We start from the raw sequence: 16,431 nt of genomic DNA, 5'->3' as shown, positions 1-16,431 counted from the left end.
TTGGCATACCAGAAAAGTATATTTTTCACAGCCTATACATACTGAAGAGAAGCTGCACAGAAAATCCCACAAAGATCTTTCACAATTCATAAAGGCAAAACATGATTTGCGAGATGGTGAAGTCTGAACTGTCGTACAACTAGAAAGAACTCCACATTTCACTCTGTATTTCTACAGTGGAAGCTTTGAACAAAAACACAGTCTGTGTCTGTAGACTGTGTATTTTCATGAATCAAGCATCAGTGGAAAAATAACTCAGGGGTTGCGTGAGGATTGAGCCAGCAGGGATGGAGGAGGGAAGTGTGGACTGACTTTTACTTGTGACATTGTAAAGGTCAACTGCACAACAACTATTGGCATGGAGAGAACTCTGTTTCCAAAAAATGAAAATGGATCTTCTCAGAAACCAAGACCTCCCTTCTAGACCAACCATTTCCCCTCATCAGGGCCATCTGAACAAAATGAGTAGACCTAATCAACATCTGAGATCTGACAATGAAACTTCTTTAATCGTAAAATTAAAACTCTGGACAAAGCTGTCTTACATGTCACCTGGTTCTTGCTGTGTTTTTCCACCCAAACAATCACTGTGATTCTTTCTACCTGAAAACTTTTATCTGCCGTAACCAGAGAACTACAAATCCTTGGAGCCACATGCAGAACTAATTCAGACATAGAAAGTCGTAGCACTCTCCACAGATGTATTCAATCAAATCACAGGCAGTCTTATTGCTCTGGGTCTCCATGGAGATTCCACAGTGAAAAAACAGTGTGGAGTATACTTATCAGAAATGATTTATTGGCATGATTACTGTCTGTGTTGGCTGCACGCTGAAGAAATATGTATCAGGTGCTTGATTTATTAGATGTTTGATAGTAGTGTTTGCAGGTGATTCATCACACTTCATCTCCAAAGACATGCAGACACGTTCAAACCAAACATATCAGGGTCATATCTGCAGCACTGCATTGAAAAGCAAAGAATTTTAACAAAATGCATTTGGCCCTGGAGGAACACGTGCAAATGGTGCCTGTGACCTGCCCTCACAGAGATGTGGAGAAAACTGAGAGGTGGGGGACGGAAAGGGGGTAAAACTGGGTAACAGTCGGCTGCACATTGCTGATGAGCCTCTGGCTGAGGTGAATTTTCAAATCAGCAGCTGAGGCTACTAATAAGAATCTCTAGAGAAATTGGGGTGGGAGTAAGATAAGTGCCCCGTGTGAGTGGCTTCTCTGTGCACTTACCTTTGGACTGATTGCTGTCAGTAGGAATTGAATTGGGCTCTTCTGAGCTCTCCACATGATCCTTCATCTCCTCTGGACGAGTGGAGGGTGAGAGAAAAGAGAAGAATAGACAGGCCAGGATATTAGCAGGCAGTGATAATGAAGTAATATTTCAGCTCATAGCATGTGCAGAAAATCATCATGTACCAGAACAATCTTTCTGGCCTGTCAAGCCAGTTACACAAGTAGAGTGTAGCATTTTAAACAAAAGAAAAAAGCCTGAGTAGGTTTAAAGCCGACTCGCTGACGTCTGAGGTGAACTGAATGTGAGCAGTGTTATATTGTTTATTAAAGAGTCGAATTAAAGACTCAGATTAGTCTGTCCCCACAATACTGAGGACTGTGTTTATATAGATGTAGGCAAGTGTGTTGACAGACACAGTCACTGGGGGAGAAGCAGAAGTGTGAATAAAGAAATAGAGGGCAGGATGAGGACAGCAGACAGCGGGGACAGTTGTGTTCACTGACAGGTTTCAGCACTAGAGTGGGGGTCGTTCAGGGGGGAAAACTCACCTCTGTTGCTGGTGCCAGTGTCATTAATCTCAGAGACATCTGCAAAGTGGAACAAATAAAGACATTGATGTGTTACTGTATGAAATCACTTTATACACAGAGAAGCTGTGGACAAAAAGGAAGGGGACAGGGGTGTCTGAACAAAATAATGTATTTCTAATATTCTAAATTCTAAAGTATTTCTTTAGAACACAACACCTCATCACACGCAGATCACACAAAATTTCTGGGCACTTTAATGTGGCCACTGTAAGTGTATGGTGGTGTGTTTCTTTCAGAGGACAACCCTGCTGCACTTGGTTTCCTGATTTGTTCAGGTATTTCTTGGAATTCAATAATTCACAGTAGGTGGCAGTATTGCAACACTAACCATAATACCATATACTAGTAAAGAAGACATGATCACTAAGGAGGTGGAGAATCTTTTTTTTTCTAGAATCTATTTTTATTTATGTTATTATCACAGGCTGATAATTCAATTTTGCCTTGAGGTAAATTAAAAAAATATTTAATTTTATTCAAAATTATTTAAAATATTGAAATGCTTGGATTGTCATTTCAAAATATGAAGAAATGTGTACTAGCTAACTGCACTAAAGTATCATAAAGTATTATTAGTCTAATGTAGAGTAAAGCCTTGTGTTTCATTAATATTTAAAATGAGGCTGTCAAAATTAACCAGTCAGTTGTATTATGCAATTTTGTGAAATTAATCGCATTAAAATATGTAAAGCATTCAAACACATAATTGATATTAATATGTAACATTAATAATGTTGATATTAAGTCTCTACATGTTCTACGAGCCAACGTTAGGATAAACAGCAACGACTAAAATCCACCAAATCTATCAAATATTTAATCATGATTAATTACGGTCACAATCTATCCTAATTAACTGTGATTAATCCACAGCTACCCAGTGACTATCAGATTAAACAAACACAGCCCTAATAAAAATTTACTAATATTGTAGGATACAGTGGTGCAACAACATGTTCTGTGTTTACAAACACTGACCAAATATTACTGTATACTCAAAAACGACAAAAACACATTTTCCACAATACAGTTTGACAATAAAGAAAGAAGTAAAAGGAGAAAAAAAAGTGACTCATGCTAAATTAATTAGAGACTTCCAGGCCTGGAAGGCAGCCTGATGCCCTCAGCCACTGTCACACATCTCTTTTTTTGTCACCAAGTCACCGAGAGAAAAGCTTTGTGCTTCCAATCTTCACAACAACAATCATCCAAACAAAGCACGCCATAAAATTAACTGCGGTCCTTTGGGCGTTTCAGCAAAGATGTAAACAAATAGTGTTTATGCATGTAAGAAAAATGTGTGGAATATTCACAGCACAAAGGCTGCGGTGAAGGTCATCTAAATCCTCAGAGGACACGCGATCCCTGCTGCTCGTTTAAGGTCTCAGACTCAGATTTAATAAAACACATAAAATGATTGTACAGTGGATGCATAAAACCTCCGCTGGACTGCAACAATGCAGAATGTATTGTTTATTAATAACACACTGCTGCGCCGACATAAAACTGATTTAACACCTTGCAACATTTTGGAAGGAAAACTTCTTCTCGCTGAGCCTCCACTGGGAATCAGGAAGTGCTTCAAAGCAGGAAGGATGAAAGAACAACAATCTCATCCTTTGCCTTTTTATTGTTTTTGTATTTTTTTTCCATCTGAGTCATGGAAACTGTCCAGGGGCAAAAATTACAATATGATTCACTAATGCAAAACTATTCAAAGTTTTGTCCTGGTTATCAAAAACTTAGCGAAGCGAGCAGGAAGTCCAGAGGGGCAAAAAATGCAAAACCTGTCCTGAGAACTGTTTAAGACCTAACTCACTTGGATTCCTAAGCAGTGAAGGAAAATTACCATTAATTGTGCTGTTGAAGCAGCAAAGGTTTTACTATGTAAAAACACAGATTTGTACAGTGGTTTTCCAAGTTCTAAAAGTAAGTTTTGAAATGCGGGTGGAGACACTTGCATCTATAACAAACATTTCAGATCAAATGCAAAATACAAAACATAGATTTGCAGGGTCAACGCTGCCCTCGAAGATTCTAAATGTCAGTTTTTCCATTTTCTCCACATATTGAAATCAGTAATAACCCAGTATGATAAATGTCTTGATATATTTCTTATATCCACTCTATGTCTAAACACAAAAGTATAACAGTCTGCCATCACAAAATTAGACACCAACATAATCCATGCACGCACATAATAACTGTAATAATAACTGTAATGGAATCCTTGCTAAAAAAACAAACAAAAAACAAAACAACCCAAAACACTCCTACACAAATTTCACCAAACGTGTGTGGTACGTATACACTCACATCGGATACAATAGATTATGCATGTCTATGAAATGATATGTCACACTATTTCACATCATTACATTACAGCTTCTGAAGATGACGACAGGACCTGTGAAACATGCCTGATGTTCCGACTTTTGCTGGAACTCAACCTTTTTAATATCTGCTGTTTTATTGACGCTACAGTAGCAGGTGAAGGCAGCAGCAGGAGCTGAAGAAAACACTGAACTAATTCCAGATGTGCCCTACTACTTCCCCTCGCTCTCTCACTTTCTCTCTCTCTCAGGTAATAACAACACAGTCTTGGAGGCGGGCAGCATCCTCTTCCTCTATTATCTGGCGCTGATCAAAACAAAGCCAAAGGCTCAGAATTTCAATTGATTGCAGCTCCAGCCTCCCGTGACTGCCTGAAGCTCAGAGGGCACAGCAACATTTGTCTGTCTCGCTCTCTAATTTGACTCCTGTGTGCTGACAGTAGAGGGGCTATCATTTAAGAGAGGATGTGAGTGTGCGGTGGTAAACACATAAACAAGATGGGGTGCAGGGAGAAAAACAGGCCTCTCTCAAGGTTCTCACTGAACGGAGAGAGTCCACAGAGAGTGCATGAGAAAAAGAGCAGAAAAACACTGAGCAGTCTGGACTCCCAGAGTAGGAAGCACAACTGATCACCACCAGCTCCATCAAACAGGTAATTGATGTAATTTAATGTTATATAAAATAATTATCACATTTCAACAGCAGGGGGAACTGCAGCAAGTCACTGCAGTCAATGGGTGAGGGCAAGGTACATCGTGGACCACACGAACAAACAACTATTCACACTAATATTTATGGTAAATATATCCTGGAGAGAACACACAGGGAGAACATTTAAACTTCATACAGAAAGTCTCAAGATTGAAGGAGTGAACCACTGATATTTCTCGCTAGAGGGCAAAAAGCTACCACTCTTCTTTACGTGGCCTACATCATCACTAATAAGTCATACTTGATCTGATCACATCACAGAGGCAGAACATAGACCAACTGAGATACTTATAAGGCTTTAACTGCATTGCAATACCTTCATGCTAAGCCATAAAATACCTTCAAGGTAATTGTGAACTCGACAAGGTTCCGAACTCCTGCCTAATATCACATCAAACCCCAAATCCAGACTACTGCGTAGGTTTGTTCCATTAGCAGAAACCGCTGTTTGAATTTTAAGGAAATCTGCATTTGCTTGTCATCTTCATGTATTTTTAAATAATGGTGGAAATGCCTTGCCCTTGCGAAGGTCATCGGGAGAGGACTAATGTCCAAGTGAAAAGCGGCCGACTGAGCAAAAATTTTACGTTTTTTAAACTTTCACAATCTACAACTTTTTTCCTAAATTCAGGCTTTCAGACAGTCAGTGAAAGTATCCCAGGGAGACATCCCATCAACAGAGAGGATGGGATGTGTGTGTTCACACTCATACACAGACACAGACAAGAAAAGTGAGAGGAAGCCAGAGTGTGGCATAAGTCACCCTTGAATGCAGACAAGCAGAAAATTACACCCCGGACCTTCCATTCATTTATTAGACAAGCGGTAGTTAGAGTTTTGTTGGTCAGCACCAGTTTACGGCGAGACAATATTCAGCTGTGATAAAAAACGTGATTAGACGCCAAGTGAGGACTTTAAAGATAATCTAAATAAAAACTTCTACAGGACTTGCAGAAAGTTTCCTCATTATTCTGCTATTCTGGAACTATGTTTCTCAGTGTATACAGCAGTTGTGCCTCTTTTCTACCACTTTTAATGTGCCTGTCATTGTATCTCAGTCAGCCCACGGGGGAAGCGGTCCCTGTGGGTCATTCACATGGCAGCATGGGGACTGTCTCTGCCTAATGTTCCAGACAGGAGCCTTGAGCAGAACAGGAGGTTTCTTTTGTCCCTCAGCCACAGGACATCTCACTGCCTTTTATTCAGCTTGAATAAAAATCAAAGTAAGCATTAGACTTTCTGGCCACATAGTCAGTTCCTGAGGAAAATGTCGTCTGTTCATTTAATTCGCAGAGCAGGGCATGGTGAGCTGTTCTACTGTGACCGAGCATGTCCTGGAGCTTTGATCGCAGCCGATCACTCAGCTGTCCACATGTCTCCGTTCAAATAACTCAAGCTTAACTTCCTCAAGTATATGTTAAAGATCCCAATATGCCATACAAACGTAAATCAGTGAAACATTATGTTGTTTGCTGACAGCAATTAAGATGAAAATGTAGTCTGATGTGTCAAATTAATTTTACTATGATTTGTGAAAAAAAAAACAAAAAACAAAACAAAACAAAAGTACAGCCCCTCCCCCATATACTATTTACTTATAACATTAGTCTGAAGTATCAGTTATGTTTCTTTTTTTTAAGTCTGGCTCATTTTGATTATTCGCAAAGCCACAGGTTGCAGAGCCCTGCTGTATGTGACTTTTCATATATTATGAGTAGAAGACAGATCTGGACTGCAGGCAGGGCAGTCCAGCACCCTGACCCAATGAAGAACTCATGCAGTTGAAACATTAACAAGGCATGAAATAGTAGTAGTGGCTGCTGTTTACTAAAAAGAGTTTGTAAAACTACAGTATAACCATCGTGGTAGTACAGTATATACACAGGATTGAATGTCACACAGTGAGTTTCTAGCCTTGACCAAAAAGTCCTGGATTTTACAAAAATATTATAATTAGCTGAACCCAAAGAAGTTGCGAAACACTAAACTGGGAGAGTTCAGGTTTCTTAATAGCAATTCTACTGTCATCAATAATACAAAGAATGGTTTATGGACAACACCAGACGTTGTGATATATAACTAAAACATGGCCTGGCACTTGAATCATGTACCTTATTATTAAATCTAGTAGCACTTTTTTTGTCATTTATTGAGCGTTTTTAACTGTCAACACTTTACTGTTATGTGAAATGGTCACCACCTTTTATACTGTGTATGCTGTTGTCTGTAAACCAATCATACGCCGTTTCCCCTTACAGTCCTTGCTATCTTGCAAACCTCTGAAAAGTAAAATCAGCCCATTCTATATTTGGCACTATGTCTTATCTGGAAGAAATACAAACATTCAAACACAATTAGAGACAACTAAGAAACATTTACTGCTTGAGTCATTCTTATTGATCGATTAAAATATTTTAATTTTCCATGAGCCAATCAAAGACCTTTTTAAAGCTTTTGCTTTTTGTTTCTTTGTCGAAGCAGCCGGAGCAGCACTGCTGGCTCAATGGTACTTCATCTTGAAAGAATAAGATAGGAAAATGTCAAGGTCAGCTCCACTGTACCGAGAAGCTTTGCTTCCTTTTCGAGGATGAGGGCAGAATTAATTTCAGACCACAAACAGGGTGGTCTATGAAGGACCTTGGCCTGGTTTACATTTGCCCATGTATATTAAACAAGTATCTAGGAGCCCCTCATTGAACTCCGCATGAACTAACAACTTTGGGCCTGGTATGTCTACTGAAAAGATAATTGCAGACATGGCCCTGCTCAAGCAAAACAAAAGTGTGTGGACCTCAACAAGTACCCAAACGGGAGAATTAATGAGTGAGAAAATGTGGTAAGCAGAGTATTTTCATATGGTAATGCAAAGTTTATTGTACAGGTCTGAGAAATACTTGTATGAGCTTCCACTCCTAAAACACAACAACAAGGATTTGTTAGAAAGAGGTGTTTGAATTTGATAGCCAGAGTTTGCTGTAAGATGGAACGCTATCTGACAATCGCAGCCAATTACAGAGCACTGAGCTGTGACCCGTGCATTGGAGAGACGAAAACAATCCTGCTCAGAAAACACTCTGACCGCCCTTTTCTAATGCCACCCTTCTAAAAAAGCTCAGAGTCTTCATTAGTATTCCACCTTCCCCCTTCCGACAAAAAGGCCTAAGGAGTTGTGGACACTAAGTAGTGGTGTGTGCCCCAGTGGGCTCGAGTATCGTTGTAGTGGTGAATGCGGTGGGGTGATGGCAGCTCGGGTCAGGGTTCTCTAAACAAACTGAAAAGGTCCAAGCTCATTACACAGGCCTGGGCCATGCTTGACAAGAGGAGAACACACAAAGTCATCTGAATGACTGCATAGAGGACTGGACACCATCTGCTTTAAGGGTTAAGCCTCAATTCAAAGAACCTAAAGATAATGAAAACACAGAGGGAGACGGGCAGAGAGATAAAAAGGATATGACTTACAACATATGTTGGCCAGAAATAAAGGAAAATTAGTACAGCATGGAAATATTTCTAAACATTTCACATGGTCAAATGGAACAGGAAAGAGAGTGAAACGTAGGGATGGAGCGATACCTGCCTGATACTTTATTCAAATACTTTCATAGACATGTTACAATCCACAGAACTAATCCTCCGGAATGGCTTTTCACAACAATCAACTGCACACTGGTCACTGTCTCTTCTTAGAGTTTTTAACTAAAATCGACTATTGCTGAAAAAGCTCTGATTACTTTCTGTCCTACAGTGTAATCTTTATCTTTTAAATATTGTTTTTTTGTGTGCTTAATCCTTAGTTTTTCGATATAATGTCCACAGGTGGGTAGAGTACCCAAAAATTGTACTTAAGTAAAAGTACTGTTACTTCTGAATAATATTACTCAAGTGGAAGTAAAAAGTAGTCATCCAAATAATTACCAAAAAAGCTACTCAAGTACTGAGTAACTGTAGAGTAACGTCTATTTTTTAGATTTTCTTTAACGTGCATTCAATCATATCTTTAGGTAAGTTAAAGTACTTCAATAAAAATATAAATCAATGAAATAAAAAGAGTACACAAAGAGTTAAATATTTACGAAATAACTTAAATTACAGCACAAGTAACAAAAACTTCCAACCTGTGGACCTGTGGATAAAAAACACGTCTTTGAGGCTACAAGCAGATCGAGCTCAGCACAGAGTACTCATGTAACAGGGACAAAACTAACAGGACAAACATTCGACTATTCACAGCAAAAAGATAAAAAGATTACCGCAGCATGTTTAAAAGTTCTGTTAGGCAACTGGACGTGAATGTAATAAAAATTACCGCAATATGTTTCCTCAGGTTGGACGATGGGCTTTTAAAAGCAGAAATATCCGTATGTTTGGGTCGACACAGAAGACACCGCATGATTAAACTGCTGTTTCGCACTGTTTGTAACGTAAACAAACTTTCAATATGAGGCCACATGTGTGCCTCCTTGTCTTTGTTAGCATTGCTAACCGTTTCTGCCATTTTTTGCTGTAGTGGATATTGACCGCTAAACTAATCCGTCCCGCCGCCGAGATCGAGTATGGTCACGTGAAGAGACTGCGCAGTAAGGGCTACGTTTCATTGGTCACAGTCGCGTGGTAGAGCCTTGGGCGGAAGTCACTCTCTGACAAAATAAAGGTAAAGATACTGGATCATGGATCTATAGATAACAGAGAATATAGTTAAAGCTTTATCCAGAATCTCTGTAACGAGCTCAGTATGGCGTAATGTAGCGGAGTAAGAGTACTGTTTTTTCTTTATAAATCTACTCCAGTAAAAGTAAAAAGTATAGTGATTTAAAACTACTCCTAGACGTATTTTATTTTAAGAAACCTACTCAAGTAAATGTAACGAAGTAAGTGTAACTCGTTACTACCCACCTCTGATGTCTTTAGTCATGACGGTGTAACTCGTTACTACCCACCTCTGATAATGTCTTTAGTCATGACAGTGACATGACGTGTCAGTCTGAAGATTAAAACAGAACATTTTGTTTTCTATTGATTTGAAGTAGCCTACTAAGACAGCAGCTGAGTCATCTTTTTTTTTTTTTTTAACAATCAGACCTATCGGTGCCGAACCACTGTTCTTCCTGCTGTTCCTCATTTGGTCCATGCTGATGTAAGATGGCCGTAGTGGACTTTCAGAAGAAGATAATCAAGAGCGGGAACATCAAGATACAGCGAGATGAAAGGACTGTGTGAATAACTGATTAAGTTAAGATGTGAGAGAGGAAGCCAACACAAAAATAGACATAAAAAAGCAGCTAAAGCAGCCTCCCTCTGTGACCTACATACCTGCTAAATCTGCTGTCAGTGGTGGTCTGCTCCTCTCTCATCACTACCTGAATTACTTTACATAATCTTTAGACTCTCCTTCACTTTCTCAGCTGCTCATTACCTATTGTGATTTAATGTATCAGAAGCCAGACAGACAGCATTGTAGAGGATTGGCAAACGTGACACAAGGTGATGTTACGCAGGACACAGTGTACTGGAGGACAGCATTAACATGGGGAACACCACAGCTGAAGAAAAATGCAGGATGCATAAATAAGAAGAATGCCTTGATGGTTTTCAGAGGGGAGGGGTCAAGGAGGAACCAGGATCAGCCAGCTGACTGATTCACAGTCCAAGTGATACCTCTTCTGGGCTAAGGATTTCCACATGAATCATGGATCACAACTGTGGTCAGTAGAAGCATAGAAATATCCAGCATATAGCAAGTTATATCAATAATAGACACAGAAAGTCTAATGACAGAGAACTGAGAGGTTCTTCCACAAGGAAGCCCTGTGAGTGCCAACTTAGACATGCAGTACCACTGGTGACCAGCAGGTTCTGGCATAAAAACAACTCTGGCTAGCATTTCAAAGGTCTCTGAGTAAAGATTGAGTTAATGCATTTTCTTGCTGTCAGTACTGGTGACAGTCTACAGATTCACTAATTCACATAATCAATGCAGAGCGTTTCTGAATTAAATGTCATATTTAATCAACTGTTAGCTTAAAGTCTATAGACAACGACACCATTTGGATTAGTCACAGATAACTACAGGTTATACAAAACAGGTTATGCTGTTATACAAAAAGTTTCATTATTTTTAACACGGTTTCTCTCTAATTCTATCTCTATTGATCATAATTAATAGGTGATTAATTCAAATCAACATTAATCATGATTTACAGTGATTAATCCACTACTATGTGATTTATCAGAATACAAATTTGTTAGTTTGTTTGACAGCACTAACTTTTAGTCTTAACACATCAGTTGTCTATTTGTTAACATTGTAAACTAACTTCATTGATACCATTGATATATAAGTTGGCAGCAAACATGACATTAAACAAACCCGATTTAAACAACAGAATCGTACCAACGTACATACATATTGTAAATCACTTTATGTACTTATCACTGCATCTCCCTGTTTTAAGCAGGAGTTAATTCACCGACGTTAACACAGTCCTAATTTTCTTCATTTACAAACACGAATACTGCTCTGATTCACAGAGGTCTAGGATTAATCAGCCAGAAAGGGATGTGATTGAAAATGTCACCAGTTGAAGCCTCAGGGCTGTGGCCCATGCATTTTTCCTAATTGTGCTCCTATCTGTTTGAAAACCATGTTCTTCACTGAAAGCAGGATAATAAAGATGCAGCCCACAGTGTGACATGTCATGGTGTGAAAGAATACTGTTGTCAGTGTCTTTTTTGACTTTACCTCTGTTTATCTATAGATTACTGCCATCAAACTGCCTGTCAGGATACAAACAAACCACAGAGACAAGTCACCACTCTGTGTGTTTGTGTGTGTGATACAACAAATGTGGAACACATTTTAGAACACACATATTGTTGCGTTTCGGCTGCCTGAGAAATTCTCCACCTGCTCAGAGTTGTTCAATTTTTTTTTTCTTTTTCTTTCTCTTTTTTGTGCAAGCCTAACAGTGAGGTGGAGACATGATGAAAGAGCTGATGAAAGAGGAACTTCAAAGAGAGACAGAAAAAAATTGTCCTCTATTAGATGAGACTCTCTCTATGGAAACAGGCTTCAGGGGCAGAGGTGACCAACAGAATGGACAATGTGTCCTCTGTTACACTTTTTATGCTGTCTACATGGTGGACAGTGTCCTCTGTTTTGAGTGCAAATGTCGAGGACTAATGAACAGAAAATAGTTTCATTTTGCAGTTTACCAGGCTCAACAAATAAGCTGTAATGTGTCATATTATATTTTTGATTTTGTGTCATCCTGTAATCCTAAACAAACAACCGGTCAATACTGACATTTAGGACGACTGTGTACACTACACAAACCAAATGAAGTCCAATGGTAAAGTGTGCATTCACACAAGTAAAGATGAAAGTGCAGGGAGTCTCCTCTTGGCATCCTCACCCAAAGCCTCAGCAGGACTGTGATTGGAGCAGCTGCTGTTGCTGGACTTTAACAGACGGCACAAAAAAGCTATAAAACACCAGCATAGCCTAATGTCTTCAGCCAGTGGCAGCTTGCTCCCCCAGGAGCCACTCGCTGCTACAGTATACAGTTTTATTCCACAAGTTAATTGTGTGCTGACAACTCATAGCCATGGGAAAGACCGTATTGCTCTCCAGAATTAGATTTACATCACCAGGAACCTATTGTTCACAGAAGACCAAGACGAAAGGGCAAAAAACAACCAATTAGCCAAAGCTTGGAATCCTCCTGAATTCTGCTGTTACATGAAATAATATGAATGCAATGACTACTGAGAGGAACTGACAAATACTGGTCAAATTGTTCAGCTGCCCAAAAAACAAACAAAATACTTCTGATTTGTATTTGACGTGCTGCAGTAGTTTTTTGCGTATCTTCACAATACCTACGAAAAGGCTGCTGCGTTGGAAAGGAGCTGTTTTTGTCAGTGTGTTGTCATAGAAAAGTGTATTGCAGATGAAATGAAACACAGAGAAATCAATAAAATCCCTCCAAAATAACATTTGCAAACAAGAGAACAAAACAATGCTTGATACTTGTTAGCAAGGGGATTTTTTTTTTTCATTTTTGATGCTGCTCTCAAATGTTTGAGAAGCAGAAGAAAGGGAGAGCCCACAGAGAACATGCTGTGCATGAGGTTTCTTGGCACCTTATGACACTTATGGATGCAGCTAAGCTTTAAGCTTTGAGTCTCACACACAGGAAGCGGCTAACGGTTGAAACAGTGTCAACGGTACTTCACAGCTGCTGGCCACCAGGGTAAGAAAAACACTGGGATATAAAATTATGAAATTTTAAACACCATCCTTAAACAGGTGGGAAACTGGATAATCAAGGTGAACTAGAGTTTACCTGATTTTTTTTTTTTTTTTTAGTTTTACAACAAGTCCAGAGAGAAAAAGGTGGGAGGAAAACGAACGAGTGCTAAGCAGTGAGAACATCAGCTCCTGTAGCCCCTGGGCTGATGTGATGGTGGCTTTTTCTCTCTGTGGTGTTGAGACTGAAATTGTTGTGAAGGCCTGCTGGGTCTGTGTGTCCATCTATCCATCTGTCTGTCTGTCATCCTGTCTTCCTGTGTCCTTCTCCCACTCCTCCGTATAGATTCCCTCCTACCTAGCTTTAGAATGCTAATACAGCTCATCCCCACCTTGTTGGTGTACTCTGCACCCAGCCAGTCTCAGGTAGAGACCTCCACCCCACTGTTATATGCTCTGCTGTGCCCTCTCTGAATAGTCAAGGAGCTTCTTTTATTCTATTGTCGGCCTCTGGGCCAGTCTTACTGAAGGTGGGAACACAGAGTCTGAAGATCTACAGACAGAGATCTGTCTGTAGAGGACACATTTAGAAAGCTGACCTTCATTTTCAACCGTCTCCACGTCGTAACATTTCCGTACACCACAAATCTGTTTTGGGTGTTTACTGGTGGAATGCATTATGTGACAAACGTTGAAGTCACTCCGATTTTGATTGTAAAAGAAGAGTTGCTGTTCACTCACTGGCATTGAATCTGTGCAGCCATTAAATCTTACCTTTGCAACTAAGATAATAGCTCTGCCTGCTGTAGGAGAATCACGCAGCATGAAGGAAAAACAATTTCTGTTTGCCACTCAGATTTATTTATTCCTAGCTTTAGGCAAAGACAGTCTTATTTTAATTTATGGATGCTTCATGAGCTTACTGAAGCGGATACCCACTTTCATAAGTCACCAGAACAAGGCTGTGCAGGACAGATATTTCAAATGCTCCAACAATATGCTGCAGCCTCCACTCCCGCTTGAAAGTTTGTTATGAATATTCATAAATAAATGCTGCTTAGATCCTCATTTCAATTTAAGGACGCTTTATAGCCCGCCAAATATCAGGCCCAGAATCTCATCGCCTGTGAAGAGAGGTATCCAATACATAAAATATATTTGTATAATGGAGGCGCAGTCTGATTTAGTAGTAGAGAAATCTCACCTATGTTTTTCTCTATACGTACACCTCTACACCACACAAACCCCAGAGGGTGAAAAAGGAAACTACCTTGTTTCTGATTGGCCCTTAGAGCCGCCTCTAATCCTGCAGTGAAGTGAAGTCATTTGTTAAACCAGGAACGGCACAACTAAATGCTTAAACATAAGCATATTCATATAAACACACTTGCGATGTAAACAACAGATGGTAGTGCCAGGGAAATAAAAGCTACATCTACATATACTGTATGGAAATGTGCGTAGACTGAATAAATTATTACATTTCAAGTTTTAACGATGATGGCAGCGAAAGAGAGTAAAACAGATTGCAGCTTTCTTTAGGTCCATGTTGTTCGAGGCTTAGCTGTGAAACACACCTCCATATGTGCAATAGTGAGAAATGTGAGAACAGCAACACGTCAACAGACAATCGCCAACAACTGAGGAGACATGGATGTAATTGTGCGAATGCTGAGGACGATACGTGAGAACTCTCTGGAGACACACACGTCTAAACACTGACCTTAAATATAAGGTACGTGATGCAAGACTGTGATAATTCCTCCAGGTAGAGAAAGGCTACATTTCTACAAAAGTAGCGTCTCTAAAAATGCAAATCTGTAAAAGGAATTAAATAGTAAAATCTGTTGTTTGTTTATTCCCTGCTACCCTTATTAAAAAAGATAAAAGTTTTTTTTTAAAATCTTTTTGGTGTTTTTAATCATATTCTAAATTCTAATGCCTGCACTCAACACAAACACTTGGGAAATAATAATACTGAAGACAAATTATATCCTGGGAGTTTATAAAACTAGGAGGTTAACTGGTAACAGGTTTCAGTGTTAAGACAAAAAGAGCACCCAACAAAGGCTTCGGCTTTATAAACACAGTGGGGTGGGGATCATGAGGAGTTAATGTGATTATTTTGAAAAATGAAATGATTTTTTTCTATTCTAGTACCAAACATTCAGACCTGTCACACTTAATACTTGGTAATACTGTAAAAAAGCTCAGGGAAGCAGGAAAAATATCTGTGTAAAGTGCAGAAAACCTCTGATAAATGTTTGTGACCTTTTGAGCCAGGGCTGCTGCATTAGACACAGTAATGGACCACATACTGTAAGACTGATACTGTGCTCAGACACCACTGCACTTCAATTCAGTCCTGAGGTTTTTTTTTAAATTACACAATCAAAAGGATATCAATAATTTTGTGTAGCTTTTTTTGGGTCTGATATCAACTGATACTGATGCTAAGACAATACTAACATTACATAGAACCAGTCTAATGATGAATAGATGTGAATGTTAAGGGATAAGTGCATTACACAAAACTCAATTTTTTTTTATCTCAAATAATAAATGATCTCAAATAATCTAGTCTGTACAAATGTTTCTAATTTTCCTTTTCTTAATTTTACTATTTCTTTCTTTAAACATTTTACATTCAGTGATTAATAAATTGGATTTTCTTGGTGAATTGCCCAAGTCTGTTTGTAATAAATAACCAGTGCAAATAAATACATAATGTTATCTATCTTTGTAGACACATTTAGCAAATTGGCAGCACTATCTTATTTCTAAAATGGCGACTGTTTGGTAAATATCTGCCTTTGCACAAACTGAAAATAATTGAAGTTATTAATTATTTATAAATGTTAAGATTTTGTCTTAAAAAATGACAAACTTTTTTCTCCACTAAACAAAAAACCTGAGCACATCAACCAGCACATCAACTACCACTCCATCATTTGTGAATATAATGAAATGATACAGAGTCAAAATAGGATTTCACAACCAATAATGAGGCTGCCCCCAGGCTACCCATGGGTTTAGAGGTGGAATGTGTTCAATGAATGGAGTTATAGTAGACGCACACAAGTCTAAGTGTATATGTGTGTGTGAGAGGTTTTTGTACAGCTACATAACACTGCTATTGTTGTGCAGGGACACTGTGTACTTTGTTGTTAAAGTTAGGATTAGGGTCAGGTTTGAGTTTGGAAATAATCAAAATTAGGATTAGGAATATTAATGTTAAATTCGGGGTTAGGTTTTTTGATATTTGTACTAGGTCTTTGTGCAGTTCTCAAAACATT

The 16,431-nt window shown here is 39.0% G+C and overlaps 1 protein-coding gene and 1 long non-coding RNA gene across 4 annotated transcripts in view; one reads left to right on the top strand and one right to left on the bottom strand.

Annotated features, from left to right (window-relative positions):
• The window catches only part of macrod2 (mono-ADP ribosylhydrolase 2), a 370,465-nt gene that overhangs the window by 2,291 nt on the left and 351,743 nt on the right, over positions 1–16,431 (bottom strand). For all 3 annotated transcript variants that reach the window (XM_017037301.2, XM_025060625.1, XM_008321936.3), the window contains 2 exons: positions 1,798–1,836; positions 1,246–1,317 (listed from right to left, as the gene is read on the bottom strand). In XM_017037301.2, coding sequence (XP_016892790.1) covers positions 1,246–1,317; positions 1,798–1,836 — 111 coding nt within the window. The remainder of the gene's footprint in view (positions 1–1,245; positions 1,318–1,797; positions 1,837–16,431) is intronic.
• Positions 9,199–11,596, top strand: LOC112487806 (uncharacterized). The gene is made up of 2 exons (XR_003051255.1): positions 9,199–9,538; positions 9,965–11,596. It is a non-coding gene; the product is annotated as an uncharacterized LOC112487806 (long non-coding RNA).

Source organism: Cynoglossus semilaevis, chromosome 12 (genome assembly GCF_000523025.1).
Source record: "Cynoglossus semilaevis isolate Cse_v1.0 chromosome 12, Cse_v1.0, whole genome shotgun sequence".
NCBI classification, from domain to species: domain Eukaryota; kingdom Metazoa; phylum Chordata; class Actinopteri; order Pleuronectiformes; family Cynoglossidae; genus Cynoglossus; species Cynoglossus semilaevis.
The sequence above is the reverse complement of the archived record's forward strand: the minus strand, read 5'-3'. Positions and strand labels throughout refer to the sequence as shown.